Raw genomic sequence first — 16,167 nt, forward strand, 5'->3', positions numbered from 1 at the left:
CCGTAAACGATGATTGTAGCTCAAAAATTAGATTATGTAAATAAATAACCTAACTTACAAATATTTCAAGTTTTCTAGGCAGGCCAAGCTATCATAAGCGATGTGAATAATTGGATTAAATTTCAAATTCCTATTAGAATAAGAAATTTAGTTGCATTTATTTAAATGAATAACTAGATAGAAATCCGCATAAATGAAATAACCATCATAGCTCTTCGAAATGGATTGTTCATATTAGCATAGAATGGTAGATGTGGTAACGGTGTGAATATAAAGCAGCATTAGATTAATTACTTACAAGTTTTTTAGCTGAGTCAGTTTGCAGAACGTTTTGGATCGGATAGTGCTGATTGAATTCCGACTGAGACTTCTAGATGGCAATCATATTTTTAGTTATTTTTTGAATCTTTCTTTAAGTTACAATATTCATGTATCGTTAAATAAACAGCGTTACCAGTGGCTATTACTCTACTATCTCTTCTATTACACTTTCCATCACATTATGATAAATTTGATAAATTTACTATAATAATGCTCACAAGGTTTCCAAATGATCTAAGCAATCATGGCCGGCTATCCCTATATCAGTCAAGCTATTACCATCTAAAAGTCTATGATATTAAATTGAGAAAGCCTTAACATTATCAACAAATTATCAGCTAATATCTACAACTGTCAGCATATCTTACCCTGATAATACGATATTAGAAACATTTAATAGGATGAAATCATGGATTACTCAAATTTGGTAATAATTTGAAAACATTTGCTATAAAAAAATTATAACCACTTAAGAGTTGCTTTAGTGATAGGCTGATATTGCACTATAACAACTAAATAGTAATAATAATAAAAATTAGGCCACTAGAACTAAATATTTCGGCCTGTCAAATACTTTGCCATACTCTATCTAATAACAAGCCATTTCTGTCTTATCAAAATAATGTACTCGTATAACTGTGACACTTACAGCATCTTCAATTGGCCCAATGAACAAAGAGCTCGAGTTGCAATTGCCGTAATGCCATTGTAGCAAAGGCTTCTATAGATATAAGAAATATATTGGGATATTCATTTAGTAAATGAAATTGCTGCTATTAAATAGTCCACCGTATTTACTCAAAATTACATGATATTTGTCAGGATTAAAACACGTAAATATCCGAATTACTTGCAGAAACATAATTTTAAATTAACATGTTGCAATATATAGAAAATTTTTTATCGGGTAAATTAGAAACCAGATACATTTACATTAAAACTAATAAAACAGAAACCATTCTTATTAGATATCACTTTTTATTTCGATTACCTAAAATCACACAGCATATCGTAAATTATGATTCAAAGACTGAAAATAAACTGCAATGTTAACAATTAAGCTAAGTCTTCAGAATTGGTAACTATCTGCTCTATACTTAAAGTAACGCTTAAAAATTCGATAATGTTTACCGTGAAACAGAAAATTCCTCTATTATCATATTGAATTATGTAAATAAGTACTTCAGTTGAAGTAATAATAAAAATTCATCTTACCAAGAGGATTCATTAAATTAATAAATAATATAATTCATGGTTATTAACATCTTATGTTACAATGAAAAAATGCGAAAACTTCAGGAATCAGAGTTTATATTATTAAATGTGAGTTCACTTCACTTTTTCAGTAAAGGTGAATCGAGTCTTACAGGGTATTTAATTGCCAAAGCTGATTAAAAGTATCATTAGCTATTTCATGAAGGTAGTTGCCATCTAAATTTCTTGAAGATAAACATGATCAAGCCAAGGAGATACATTAGTATTATTTATACATTTTAAATAAATATTTGGTAATGTCTAAGTTGCATTTTATAATCAGAAATCATTTCTGTTGTAATAAGAATTAAGCCTACAAGTAAATTAACTTATCCAATGAGTAAAATGCTTCTTTATGAATACTTTTAACTTGATTATTTTCCAGAGATCTTATTGAAGAATAAAGAATTAGTAGAAAACTGTAATTAATTTTTATCAGTCTAATATTACGATACAATCATTTCAGTATATTGTTTGTAACAGCAGATGCTCAAGAAATTAAATCTGATTTCTATTGTTTTAGCCAAGTTTTCCTAGCTATTATGTCTAGTTTTATCAACATAATAACATTTGAAAAGATTATAAAAAATTTCGAAGCATTTGAAAAAATCATTAGGTGGATGTTAATTGTAACTTATCTTCGAAGCTTGCAAATTATTTAACTAATGTTAGACTGGAATAAAATTATCATTAGCTTATTATTAGCACATTTTATAAGCGGTATTTAATACGATACAAGCTTTAGTTTCAGTTTGATAGCGTTAGCAGCAGAAAATAAAATTACAAAGAATGTCGAATAGTTGAATTTGACATAATTTATAGTTAGATATATGTACATAACATTCAGGCGATCATTTATTGAACTTACAAAGACTTTAAATTTGGAAATTTGATAAAGTTGTTCCTATAGATAACATTAATAGTCGATGAGGTAATTTTCCTAAATTCACAGAATGAATTCATTATTCTCGGATATAGGCAATTGATCCTTTGTATATCCGGCAAATATGGCTTTTACTTTTTAAAAATACGGAAATTTTAGATTCAACTCACAGTTCAGTTACATCCAACATTTCCTTAGGTGAAGGAATGAGACTCATGTTATGATCATGGCATAATATCCTGATTTTACTGCAGTAACATGATCGAGGACAGCAATCTAGATATAAAAGATGTACGTACGTAATTTGCTGTACAGGTATAGGATCATTGTCAATCTACACAGAGATGATGTCAATTGTATACTTTCATAACGATCATAAACGAACATAAAATATTTTAAAGCAATAGTTATACTTGTGAGTTTGTGATATACCGGTAAAATGTTACGGTACTGCATCAATTACAATTTGCATGTCTTAAAGGTAATATTAAGTTGCTCGTTTAGCTGAATGTAAATTTATTTGTATTGACTTCATAAATGTGAATAAATTTCTGTAAAATCAATTTCACCTGCGTTAGTAAATACTTGTGCTGCAAATAAATAAGATTAATCAGAAAGTTACAAAATATAATACCGGCGAAAAATTTCTTTTACTTTAATCTTTCTTCTTCAAATAATTACATTATTTTGATTTCTTAGCTATTCTACTTGGTATTGATACAAGAGATTGAAATGGAAAGAACAAATGAGTATTACCTGTTACAACAATCAACCAAGACCATATCAGGATAATCGCCGTAACTTTTAGAAAAGTAAATTTTCTGGACATCTCCATTGCAAAAGTGGCGATCTCAAATTGAAAAACTGAAGACTATAGCTGACAGACTAGCGTTCATAAATGTAAGATCTAGTAGACTGCAAGATGTTATGTAAGCTCGATGAAATATATGTAACGTGAATATAAGTAATTAATGCCTGCTATTACTTCCTTTAAGTTAGCAGATTCAATTATTAATGTCAGTAGCAAAAAATCTCATATAGACATGATTAAAAATGAAATAATCAATATCTTTGTTAAATAGCTGAGTTTAAGTTACAATGCTTTCAAATATTATCAATAGAGAGGATAGTGATAATTAAATGGGAGGAACAATTATCTTCTGTTCTCCTTATATGTTAATAAATCTCGTAATGCTTTTCATGATGTGAAAGAATTGGATTCAATTATTGACTATCTTTACGTTAAATAATAGTTCATTAATACGATAGTAATATAAGGCAAAACAATATTATTTCAACATAATAATAGGTAGTATTGATATAGTAAATCTAGATATTGATTGTTTAAAGCCAGTGCTAATTTCGATTTATCTATTTAAATGATAGTAATCTAATAAATAATGCAAACTTAGCTATCAAATGAAAAAATATAAATAAGGGCTAGATAACTGTAAAGGCATTTTATAGATTATAACAACGGTAGACGATTCAAAATGTAAATATGCAATACTTTAAACATGAGGGAAAGCTTGAACGAATCCGGATAATTTATATTTTTTGGGAGTTGACTCTTTATGCATTCGAAATATAGCACTCTTACTGTAAAAATTGTATATGGATTAATAATAGTACTAATTTGTCAGTACAAAAATCAAATTATTAAAAGGGTAGTTCTTTTTAACGTCAAGTTATGTAGATTTGCAGGATCAACCACAGTAAAAAAAAATTTAAGTTTTAATGTTTTAGAAGGTTGTACGTTTGTCATAATCGAAGAAAAACAAGAGAAATAAATTAGTGAATAGTATTGTAATCTTTATTGCAGCTATTGTGAGAAGGAATCCTGTAAAACATTACAATATAGAATAAGTAAAGTAATCTAGCTAACTGAGTAACCAACGGCGCAGAACTAAATAAGTTTGAGGCATAGATCATTAGTATATATACATATGGTGGAGAGATAGGATACATTTAGAGAACAAGACTTGTAGTATCGACAATTTTAGACAAAGTAATGTTGAAAATATTAGCGATTTGATATTCTCTTGCAATTTTCGAAGGAATCAATGGTGATAGATTATATTATACACATTTACTACTTATGTCACATTTTCGCAACCTTTCATACTAAAGCTTGGGTTCATTTTTCAATCGCTTTCTAGCTGAATACTTGTAGTAAATCTTACTAATTGCGTGGGATCAAAGATATATAGTTGCAGCGCTGAAATAGCTTCAGATTAGGCTCAAAATATCGTGTAAAAATAGTTCATGTTGTTTGCTAGACGGTAAGAAGACGAATTCATGTTTAGTTTAGCTAGTAGTTGGAACTTGTTAGAAGGCAACTTCGTTATTGTTGAGCAGTCGATTACTTAATGTCAGAAATATGGTATTTTTCAAATGGTGCTGTAGCTGATAGATTTTTTTATATCGATATTTAACGCTCTTAAATATAGATACCTTTACAATCTTATTTCGCTTTATTCTAATATAGCTTGTCATGTTGAGATACCGATTGCACTTACGGTCTTCGCCATTTTCTATAATCATTTGCTATAACATAGTCTATGATGGCATATGTTGTATCTAATTATAAAGTACTATGCATTGTGGTAGTCTTACAGCTAAAAGAATTCTACTTAAATTTTGAATATAGTAAATTATGCTAGATGAATCGGTAAGTTTTAATCGAAATGATCATGCAATACCGGTAATTTATGACGAAAAATTGCAGATAATAAGCTGGACGAAATTTGGTTCTAGCTCCTAATAATAAATTGAAATATCTCAGATAGGTAAACTACTTATTGAAATCTACTTTACTAATACTTAGGTCCAGGTACATTTTAATGTTATAAATCAAATGACTTATAGCGGAAAGATGAATTAGATGCCAAATATGAAGATTGAAACTCTTTTGACCGGTAAGACATTTTATGACACTTATATGCAGGACAAAGCTCACAATAAATAGTCAAAAACTGCATTATTCGACAAATCTACGTCACAAACTTTATTTCACAGTTAGAAGAAGAAAAGTTAAGGTAATTAAAGAGAATTGTAATTTGTTGATCGTTACTTTTGACGTTATACGCTTAATTAAGATGTAGAGATGACAATTTAGATCGAATAAAATGTATTATTATCGATAACGCTTAAAAACACAGTAAAAAAGTTAATGGTCATGTCTTTATTGCAATAACTACGATCAAAGGCTAAAGAAAATCGATTTACATGGTCATCTGTACTGGTTAGTAAATTGTTATTTATCTTTCGAAGCAGTAGGTATATGTACTTTTTCGTTACCATGTGCTGTATATCCAATCTTTTACATATTTACGAGTGTAGTAAAAGGACTAAAAGTAGAGTCCTTTGTAGTTTTTAGTATGTAATTAGTATTATTTTACTATAGAAAATACCTAGAAAGTGATAGTGTCTTTAAGTTTTACCTTGCCAAATCATCATGTCGCCATCTTTTCTTCTTCATTATTTTACAAGGTATTATATAGATTACTATAGAAGTAGCCCTATAGAGCAAATGCCTAATCTAAAGAAAGGGCGTTCGATCGTCTATTCAAATTGTAAAGGAATTTGACTTAGTAGCAAAACCCTATCCTTAGAGAAAGGGGATTTATAACATGACGATAAAGTACTGTAATGTAGTCTATAATCGTACAGTTACAGTACAATCTGACGCTAAAACATCAACTGTCAATACTCGCGAATACTACGCGATACTAATGTCAGGAAAGTAGTCGTAGTAGTCATATAAATTTTTTTTATAAGCGATTACTGTGATCTTTATAGAAACCGAATTTTTCCGGATTTGTGTCCGATATAGTTTTCGGATTCTGCGACCGGTCGGGTTTGTGTCCGATATAATTTTCCTGTTTTGGAACCGGTCGGGTTTATTTTTAATTTATGTCTGAATTATAATTTTTCTGTTTTAATTTTGGATTTTTGTTCATGAAAAATATCGTAAGAGTTGATTTTTGAGATTTGGACTTTTTGTTATGAATTTGAAACTTTGCAATTTTATGACGTGACTTGAAGTCACATTAGGAGATTTAGTAAGGAAAATAGAAAAGAAGATGGAAATTGGCAGAGGTTGTGTTGATTGTTAGGTAGTTAGAATGTTGTTTTTATGACTAAATCTTTATGTTTAAAGGTTGATTTTTAGACTTTTATAGTGTATTAATGATACAAATTATGTTAGAAATGAAGTTTGATGTATTTTTATTTTTATAGTTAATTTGTTAGTTTTGTAGTGTTTAGTAAGGGAATCGTAGGGTAAATTGTGTCTGAACGTTGAATGGTTTTTGTTTTCGTAAATGGTACAAAGTAGTTTTCTAAAACTGATCTTAAGAGCGATTGGTTAGCAAATGTTTAGTTATGAATACCTCAGACGGCTCTACGAAGCCTATAAATGATAGTGCAATTAGAAAATTTAGAGGGAGAGTAGAAGAAGATTTTATTTGAAGAACTTGTTTAATTTAAAAGGCCTTCGGGGTCGAGTTGTCGTAAGTTAAAACGTTCTTTTTTTTGAAAGGTTTTTTGGTCGTTGACAGTTTTTAAGTCTGTCATTTATTTTAATAATACTTAAAGCTAAGTATTTGTAAGGTTATTCGGTTTATACTTCTCTCCATTTTTGTTTTGAAATAAATTGTTGTTCGGTTATTTCCCCAAATTTTATTTGGTGTCAAAGTATTAGCGTTAAGCCGACCGGAGTGCAACGAAAGTAGAATCAAAGTTTGTTAAAGTTTTGTAGCTTGATCTCTACACTTGTCATTTCATTACACGAGTATTATATTTTCAAAACATTTGGGGAGATTCCAAAGACTATCTGTTATACCAGCACCCTAAGATTTTGCCGTATATGCAAGATAATGCTAATTGCAAGTTAATACTAATTGCAAGTTAATACTAATTGCAAGTTAATAGTAATTGCAAATTAATACTAATTGCAAGTTAATGCTAATTGCAAGCTAATACAAAATAATATGCAGATGTTACCTATTGTCTAAACTATAAATAGGTTCAATTTAATAACATAAAGAAGTATACGTGACAAACACTAAATCTTATATATTGTTTTTCAAGTTACATAGAAATAAAAATAATTAATCCTTTACTTATGATTCAAGTTAGAATTAATAGGGACAATATAAGAGTAATGATGAATCAACATAAAGGCTTAGATATAGAAAAAAAAGTAGAGTATCAATAGGCTAAATGATTAACCATTATTGCCAAGACTGATATCGTTGTAACTTATAATGATTAACTATTACTGCCAAGACTGATAGCGTTCTAACTTACCAGTATTGTTGTCTTTATAAGACTGTGTGTGATTATAATTCACTTCTCATAATTCTCTACGTTTACGCTAAGTTAAAAAAAGATGAAGTATTTTATTTACAGTCTTTTGATTCTATTTTGCTTGCAGTTGCTATTATTTAGTTCTGCTAAAACTACTCCGAACTCAGTCAATAAAATACAGTCTATTCCGATTTTAATTAAAGTGCATTTATTAAATGATAGTTCAGGACCGTTGCTCCAGGTAAAGTTTGAACTTCAAGATATTCTATACCATTGTATTACTCTTTCCATTTTCGTCGGTTTATTTCTAAATTAATGGCTTTTAGATACCTTTGAAAGTTGGCTACATCAGTGGGGTTGTCTACGTTAATGGTCAGTCTGTGACTAATGGGATAGTAACAAGGCTTCACATGCAAGTAACTGCAAGTAAGCCAAAAAGTAGTATAGCATTTCCTAAACGAGTACATTCTAATCTTACCTCCATGATAGATAGTGAAAAAGCTGGTCATAAGTACCAATCCAATGTTCAGATTCAAGTCAGGATTTTCGTTAGGCAATTACCTACAAGTAATCAAAATAAGTGTCGCACTGCAGTAGAAGAAGAAGTGGTGGAAGTCGATTCATATTCGGTAAGAATAACAAATAACTGCAGATTAATTGATTATTGTGTATGGTAGCTGACAAAGAGTATATTACCTTTAGGTTCAGCAACCAATAGTCGAACAAGTCTTGCTATACGACGATTGTGCTGGACATCAAATCCAATCTACAGTTGTAAGATTAATATTGGAATACAGCAAGATATATTCGATGCGTAAGGAGTATGATAAACATATATATGTTAGACCGAAAATGAAGGAAATCAAATCATTTTCTAAATCCCATAGCGTCTGAGGTGAAATTATTTCACTAGATATTCTATGCCAATTAAGAGGGAAATCCCGTTTATGGCTAGCATCCTATTGAAAGATTAGTTTATAAACACTAGCTTGTCGATCTTTCAATAAGATCAATCGACACTATTCTACTTATCCCTGTTATTAGCATTCAATTCAATGATTTTTGGCTTGATTGATTTTATTCAAGAGTCATGATGAAGAAAATGCTAAAGGTTTCCTATCGCTATCTGTAGTGTATTGATATTTCATGATAATTAATTAAAGCTTACGTATCCATTTCAACGTCATTGATAGTCTTGCTTATGTACACGCAAGTACCAGTTATAATATTGACTAATGTGGCAGTTTTAGAATTCACTAGTGCAAACTCCCGTCGCTTTGCTGATGTCTATGGCATTTGTTGCTTTCGCCTTCTATGACGTTCACTGTAGTGTTATTGTTATCGCAAAATCCATTTTTAACACTTTGTTCATTCCATGTTACTTCATGGCAGCTTCGATGTGAGCTTCTGCAGCTAGCTGCTGTATGCCTTTCGAAAAAGAAAATGAATAAAAGCTATAAAAATGATACAATCCATTTTTACATGTCGTTGTCGTCGAGTATGATAGACGGACGTGTCCAGATTGGAGACACCGCTCTGTGTATCTTTTGCGATAAAATTCGTTGATAAAGAATACATAGAGTATCTCTTCTAGATTCAACATGGGATGTAAATTTGATCAAGGGTTACACAATCTTGATATCAATGAATCTCAACGAATTGGAAGACGTTACGATCATTAATAAATACGCATTTACGAAAAAGACGTATTTTGATCATCAGTACTATACGTGGTTGTTACGATTTCATTTTTGAAGATTTACTTTTAGACACTGTTAGAAGAGTTTACTAGAGCTTGAGTAGTTGTTATGATACACTGCTCGTTTTGATATTAATTTGTTATAGCTTGTGTAGATTACAATTAGCTTGATTTAGTAATATACTGTTAATGTTGTTGTTGATCAAATGTTTAAGGTGTTAGACAGTCATGTTTGTGATAAGAGCTTAGCACTTTATTAGTTTACTGTTAGCTGCTAACAATACATGTTGGTAATGAATTTTCCATACGGAAACCTTAGTGATAGCTCTTATTATGATATATATACTTTTGGAAGGGTGTTTTTGTTGTTTTCGCACCTGATCTTCCACAAGAACATAAAAGACCGGTGTCTGACGATTGAGCTCGACAGTTAGAGCGTATGTCAGTCTAGTCTAGTTGAACAGAGTTAGATAGCTAGTAGAGATAGTAGAGGTAGCTTGCTGGTTGAACCAATACTGTTAAATTGTGTAAGTTCTTTTAAGTAATAAATATAGAAATAATTTTTTTATTACCTTGTTCACTGATTTGTAGCGCTATAGCTATAGTAGTATTCGGTCATTGGGACTATTGTACGTCGTACTATATGCAAATCATGTCTCTTTCGAGTTAGTAGGAGACGTTCTTTATTTAGCGTTAGTGTGTGGACATACTTTGTTACTGGTGGACAGTGACAGTAGTGAACTCAACTTTATTCTAGATAAGATTACCGTTATAAGTAGAAAACTAGGCAATAACATGCTAGAACGGCATACTATAAATACTAACGGACATCTTATCACATCAATCACATAAATAGCTAATTTATGACGTCCGTCATCAAGTAGACAGGCATTGCGGTAGTCGTGTTATCTAAATCGTAATCTTTATTACAGATTTTTTCTAAGTGAAAATAGGAGAGTATATTCTGATTTACAAACAACCCTGTCGAGAATGCAAATCAGTCATCTAATTAAGCAAACTAGTGTCAATCAAGTACCCAATACTACTTCGTAGCAGTTGTATTATTATTAATCGCTAAATAGATGAACATACAGTATATTGACTTCGTTTTAGTATACATGGACTGCACCATGCTACTGAAAACGCTGCTGCTCAGATATAAGCTCTGCTAGACTATCATTGCACTGAGCGTCAATATCGAGCCATACTGAATTTTTCACTCATAGTGAGTCAACAAGTGTGCAAGAGATTAGTTAAAATATCTTCAATAAAATAAAAATAACCTGTCCGTACTCGCCATAGAGATAAAAAAAAATCCTTTCCATATACTGTATCATGGTTTACCAAAAGAAGAAGACGTTTTGTCTTAGTTTTGTTCTATTTTGAAAGAAATCTTCTTTTAGTAATCCATGCATGTACTCACTACCCACACCTATCAATTGGTGGCCGAGGATACCCTATCGCGTACGGTATGTATGTGAAATGCTAAAGTTGATTACGCTGCCTAGCGATGTGTTTGAAATCCAGCAAAGGCTAGGCATTTAGTATAAAATGGGACGAAAAGCAGCTGATTAGCGTGTATGAAAATAGCGTTGGACGCTGCCAACTATTGCTCCATCTTATAAATGAATCGATGCAAAGCGCCTTAAGAAGGTTTGATGTCTTTCAATTTTGAACGTATTTACTTTGAATTTGGCTACAATTCTACCACATCACTGCAACCTTGAGCAATTATTACTTGATGTCTTTTTTTTGTTCACTTTGACTGAATTATTGACTTATTTTTTTTCTTTCAAATTCCAAATACAAGCCCAAATACTAATTCAGTTACTTATACGGTACGCGATACAGTACGGTAGAGCGAGCGAGTGGTTTGCATTACAATGTAGAAAAAGGCTTCATTTTTCTCTAAGGCGCTAATTTTAATTTCACTTTGAGCGTTTCAATCATCAATGAATATTGTTCATTTTAAAGCATATGAAATGCGAGTTGTTTATTTAACTTTGAATCAAATTAGAGCGGTAAAATTGTCGGGAATTCGATGACTTAATATTAGTCTTGAATTCCCAGTGTAACACACAAACCATTATATATATGAAAATATCGTTATCTATAAATAATAAATTTATACTATTATATTGTATTATTCGTTAACATGTTCCTAATACTAACAGAAAATCCTGAAACATATAAGATTGAAATAAATAATAATCATCGTGTTAATAAATTAAATTCAAACAAAATAAAGATTATCAAATTATCATGTTGAAAGAGCTTTTACTGCATGTTTGGTATCTATTTTACAGTATATGACCAAAGTCTGTATTATTGAAACTATCTGATCCTCTGACACTATTATAACTGGATGCAATATATACTTCATTGCGTACTATTTTACGCTAATAATTATAAATATATATACTGTATATATATGAAAATACCGTTGTCTATAATAAATAAATTAATACTACTATACTGTATTATTCATTAACATGTTCCTAATGCTAACAGAAAATCCTGAAATATATAAGATTGAAATAAATAATCATCGCGTTGATAAATTAAATTCAAACAAAATAAAGAATATAAAATTATCATGTTGAAAGAGCTTTTACTGCATGTTTGGTATCTATTTTATAGCATATGACCAAAGTCTGTATTGTTGAAACTGTCTGATCCTCTGACACTATTATAATTGGATGCAATATATACTTCATTGCTTACTATTTACGTTTCAGACCTCTATCTAAGCGAGCGGGTTGTAAGCTAGTATATTATAACAGAAAGAGAGATGGACAGACTCGTCGACAGCGTACAGGTGCTTCCCTACAGTCACCAATCGATCAGTGTACTGTAAGTACACAGTACACTGTACTGTAACCAAGAGCTGGCTAGACTAGCCCGATCATCCAGATGGCACGTGACCTTTTACAAACTGAAGGCCCATCATCGCCATTTCTTCTCCATCAGGAAGCAAATCCAACGCCTGCGATACTGTACAGACTAAATTGATTTCCATTGGACATTTTAGTGAGCTATTAGTGGAGAAAGATTGCCAAGAATAGAAGTAGAGACAGATGAAATCGTTCTTGATTCCAATATGTGCTCTGCTCATCACCATGAGCCAAGCCTCAACTCGTAACCAAGATCTTATCAAAGTGTTGCCTGGTTTACCTTATTCACCACCCTTTCAACAACATTCGGGATATTTGCAAGGTCTTGCCAGCAATCAATTACATTATTGGTTTGTTGAATCACAACATAATCCTAAAACTGATCCCTTGCTATTATGGTTAAATGGTGGTCCTGGCTGTAGCTCGATCGATGGCTTATTGACAGAAAATGGCCCTTTTGCAGTGAATGATGATGGTAAAACACTCTATTATCGTAATACCACTTGGAATAAGTTTGCTAATGTGTTATATCTGGAATCGCCCGCTGGTGTCGGCTTTTCCTATAATCATGTTGGTAAATATCATTGGAATGACGATGTTGTCGCCCAAAACAATCATGCGGCCTTACATTCCTTTTTCAAGAAATTTCCATCATTTACTAAAAATCCATTTTTTATTACCGGTGAAAGTTACGCTGGCGTTTATATTCCAACGTTAGTGGCTCGATTGCTCAACGATAGTAGTATTGCCTTGCAAGGTTTTGCTATTGGTAATGCTGTATTAAGTGCAAAGTTCAATACAGATTCATCAGTTTACTTTGCTTACTATCATGGCATTATTGGGGATGATTTGTGGGCCCAATTACAGTTATACTGTTGTACCATTGATGGTTGTCAATTTTATCAGACGAAATCCCAGCAGTGCAAAAAGTATTCCATGCAAGTTCGGCAAATGGTTAGTAATCATTTAAATGATTATTATATTTACGGTGATTGTCAAGGTGTATCGGCAAAGCAATTTCGAATTCAACATATCTTGGATGATTGGGATCAAGTAACAGGGACTGGCCATCCTAAGGGGCATCCAACGGCGCATCCGACACCACCAGTTTTGCCGTGTATTGATTCCAAAGCTGAAACGATCTATCTTAATCGACATGATGTACGCCAAGCTTTGCATATTCCACATTATGTACCTCCTTGGCGAGTATGCAGTGCAGCGATTAATAAAGATTACAATCGAAATGTTCGTTCTCCCATCGATTTATTCCCGAAGTTACTTAAAAAGTTTCGCGCATTGATCTATAACGGAGATGTGGATATCGTATGCAATTTCTTGGGCGACGAAATGGCTGTCAGTTCATTAGATCGTCGTGTCATCGAGGAAAGGCGGCCATGGTTTTATAATGATACTTTAGGGCCACAGGTTGGAGGCTATGTCGTCCGATATGATAAAATCGATTTCTTAACCATCCGTGGTGCAGGACATATGGCGCCTGCCATTAAACCATGGCAAACTTACCAAGCTATATATAATTTTGTATTTAATCGTACCTATAGCGATCTACCTAATATTGTTTAGATACCATTCTTCAGGAAAATGCTCTATTGAAATATCAGTGATAGAATAAATTTAATATCGTATGCGTTGGTAGACGTGAATCACATTCGAAAGTTGTTTATATAATAATAATAATAATAATAAAGAAATAGAATAACTACAGTAGAAGACTCGAATAGAAAGCAAAGCTACAGCTCCATCATAAATATTTTATTCGCTCAACAAAATTGATATGTAGTCTAGCATGGAAGAAATTCTTTCTGCAATTATATTCCTTCCGTGCCTAGTTCTACTGTATCATCTTACTTTATGTACGACATCACCTTGTATTCATGACTGTAGATTAATTGTATCAATAGGAAATTATTAATTCTAGCCCTACTGCGGCTGCAAAGTTGCTTATTATTATTAGTATGGTATTATAGAATATCCATGGTTATTTGACTAGAATAGATCTGACAACAATTGGAAATGGTTGATATTTCAGATATTTCAGTTTTATAACTATACTGAAATACTTTGTGATATTATTTTAAAATAAGTCAGAAAATATTGAATTTGAATTTTATCTAGTTATTTTTTTAAATGATTCAAGATACTTTATATTATTTCTGATATGTTTTGCACTAGATGCAATAATGTGTACTAGCTTATTATGCTATCGATGTGAATTTACAAAGGTGTATTTTTGTACATGGATCGATATCCGAATATAAGTGTAGAATACATGATGCAAGTATTGACCTATCCGACATGCACATCGACGTGTATTTAACAAGTGTAATATAACATAGTTTAAGATGAATAATTTCTAAAATGAATAAAATGGTGTATGACCTTATTTCAGCTACTAAAAGTACGCATAAATCGAACGGTATACAGTACATCCATTCCAATCACCTTCTGCATTTGATGTTAACACTTTCCACCTGCTAGTACATCTTCGTCTTTCACTGTCAAATTGGAGCGCTGAAATTAATGAGCTAATTATCATTACTGGCCAGCATACCAGTAGTGAAGAAGTGATTGTAGATTATACACTGAGTCTACAGTACGCAACTAGACTGAACGATTCACGATCTGGATGAAATCTTGCAAGTTTAGAAGACAGAAATAAAAGGGAATTCATGCAATGCAGTACAAGCGTTAGCTATCCCTATTGCCTCTCCGTCGATATTTTCCCTATAGATTCAGTCCCGTCCATAGAGATATAGAAAGTACCTCTTCTACTCCTCTTTGTGGGGATTTTCCATATAGATTTAGTCCCGTCCATAGATATAGAAAGTACCTCTTCTATTCCTCTTTGTGGGGATTTTCCATATAGATTTAGTCCCGTCCATAGATATAGAAAGTACCTCTTCTATTCCTCTTTGTGGGGATTTTCCATATAGATTTAATCCCGTCCATAGATATAGAAAATGCCCGTTATACTTCTATGGTCCCGTCCTGTCCATAGAGATATAGAAAATTTCTCTAATACTTGTTGTACCTCTATGGTGCCGTCCATGGAGATATAGAAAGTTCCTCTTATACCTTTATGATCCCGTCCATAGAGATATAGAAAATTCCTCTTATACCTCTTTTGTATTCCGCCTAGAGATGTAGAAAATTCTTCTCTGCCTCTTCTATTTGTATGGTCCCGTCTATAGACATACGAAAAATTCTTCTTATACCTCTTATACTTTCATGGCCCCATCCGTAGAGATATAGAAAATTCCTCTTATTCCTTTATGGTCGGCCTATAGAGGTATTGAAAATTTCTCTTATACCTTTTATACTTGTATTGGTCATGTCTTTTGAGATATAGAAATTCCCCTTTTAGCTCTTATACTTGTATGGTCGCGTCTATAGAGATATAGAAAACTCCTCTTTTACCTCTATGGCCCTGTCCTTAGAGGTATAGAAAAATCCCCTTCTACCTCTTACAAGTACTTCTATAGTCCTGTCTATAGAGATATAGGAAATTCTTCTTCCACTTATTATACTTGTATGGTCCCGTCTATAGAGATATAGAAAATTCCTCTTCTACCGCTTATGCTTCTATGGTCCTGTCTATAGAGATATAGAAAATTTCTCTTCTACCTCTATGGTCCTGCCAGTAGAGATAGAATATGTAGAAAACTCCTCTTCTACCTCTTCTTCTTGTATAGTCCCGTTTATAGAGATGTAGAAAATTCTTCTTCTACCTCCTCTATTTGTAAGGTCCCATATATAGAGATGTAGAAAATTCCTCTTCTACCTCT

General features: G+C 32.0%; 2 protein-coding genes across 2 annotated transcripts; both read left to right on the top strand.

Annotated features, from left to right (window-relative positions):
* Nucleotides 1-7,628: 7,628 nt before the first annotated feature.
* TRIADDRAFT_61539 (uncharacterized protein) lies at nucleotides 7,629-9,337 on the top strand (the record flags this gene model as incomplete). The annotated part of the gene is made up of 6 exons (XM_002117476.1): nucleotides 7,629-7,664; nucleotides 7,899-8,012; nucleotides 8,098-8,197; nucleotides 8,261-8,400; nucleotides 8,449-8,545; nucleotides 9,102-9,337. 6 exons carry the CDS (start codon nucleotides 7,629-7,631, stop codon nucleotides 9,335-9,337), a joined length of 723 nt encoding a protein of 240 aa, XP_002117512.1.
* Nucleotides 9,338-12,589: 3,252 nt separating this feature from the next.
* On the top strand, nucleotides 12,590-13,945 carry TRIADDRAFT_61540 (uncharacterized protein; the record flags this gene model as incomplete). Its single annotated transcript, XM_002117477.1, has 1 exon — nucleotides 12,590-13,945. One exon carries the CDS (start codon nucleotides 12,590-12,592, stop codon nucleotides 13,943-13,945), a length of 1,356 nt encoding a protein of 451 aa, XP_002117513.1.
* Between the last annotated feature and the right edge of the window lie 2,222 nt (nucleotides 13,946-16,167).

Source organism: Trichoplax adhaerens, genomic scaffold (genome assembly GCF_000150275.1).
Source record: "Trichoplax adhaerens TRIADscaffold_25 genomic scaffold, whole genome shotgun sequence".
Classification (NCBI taxonomy): domain Eukaryota; kingdom Metazoa; phylum Placozoa; class Uniplacotomia; order Trichoplacea; family Trichoplacidae; genus Trichoplax; species Trichoplax adhaerens.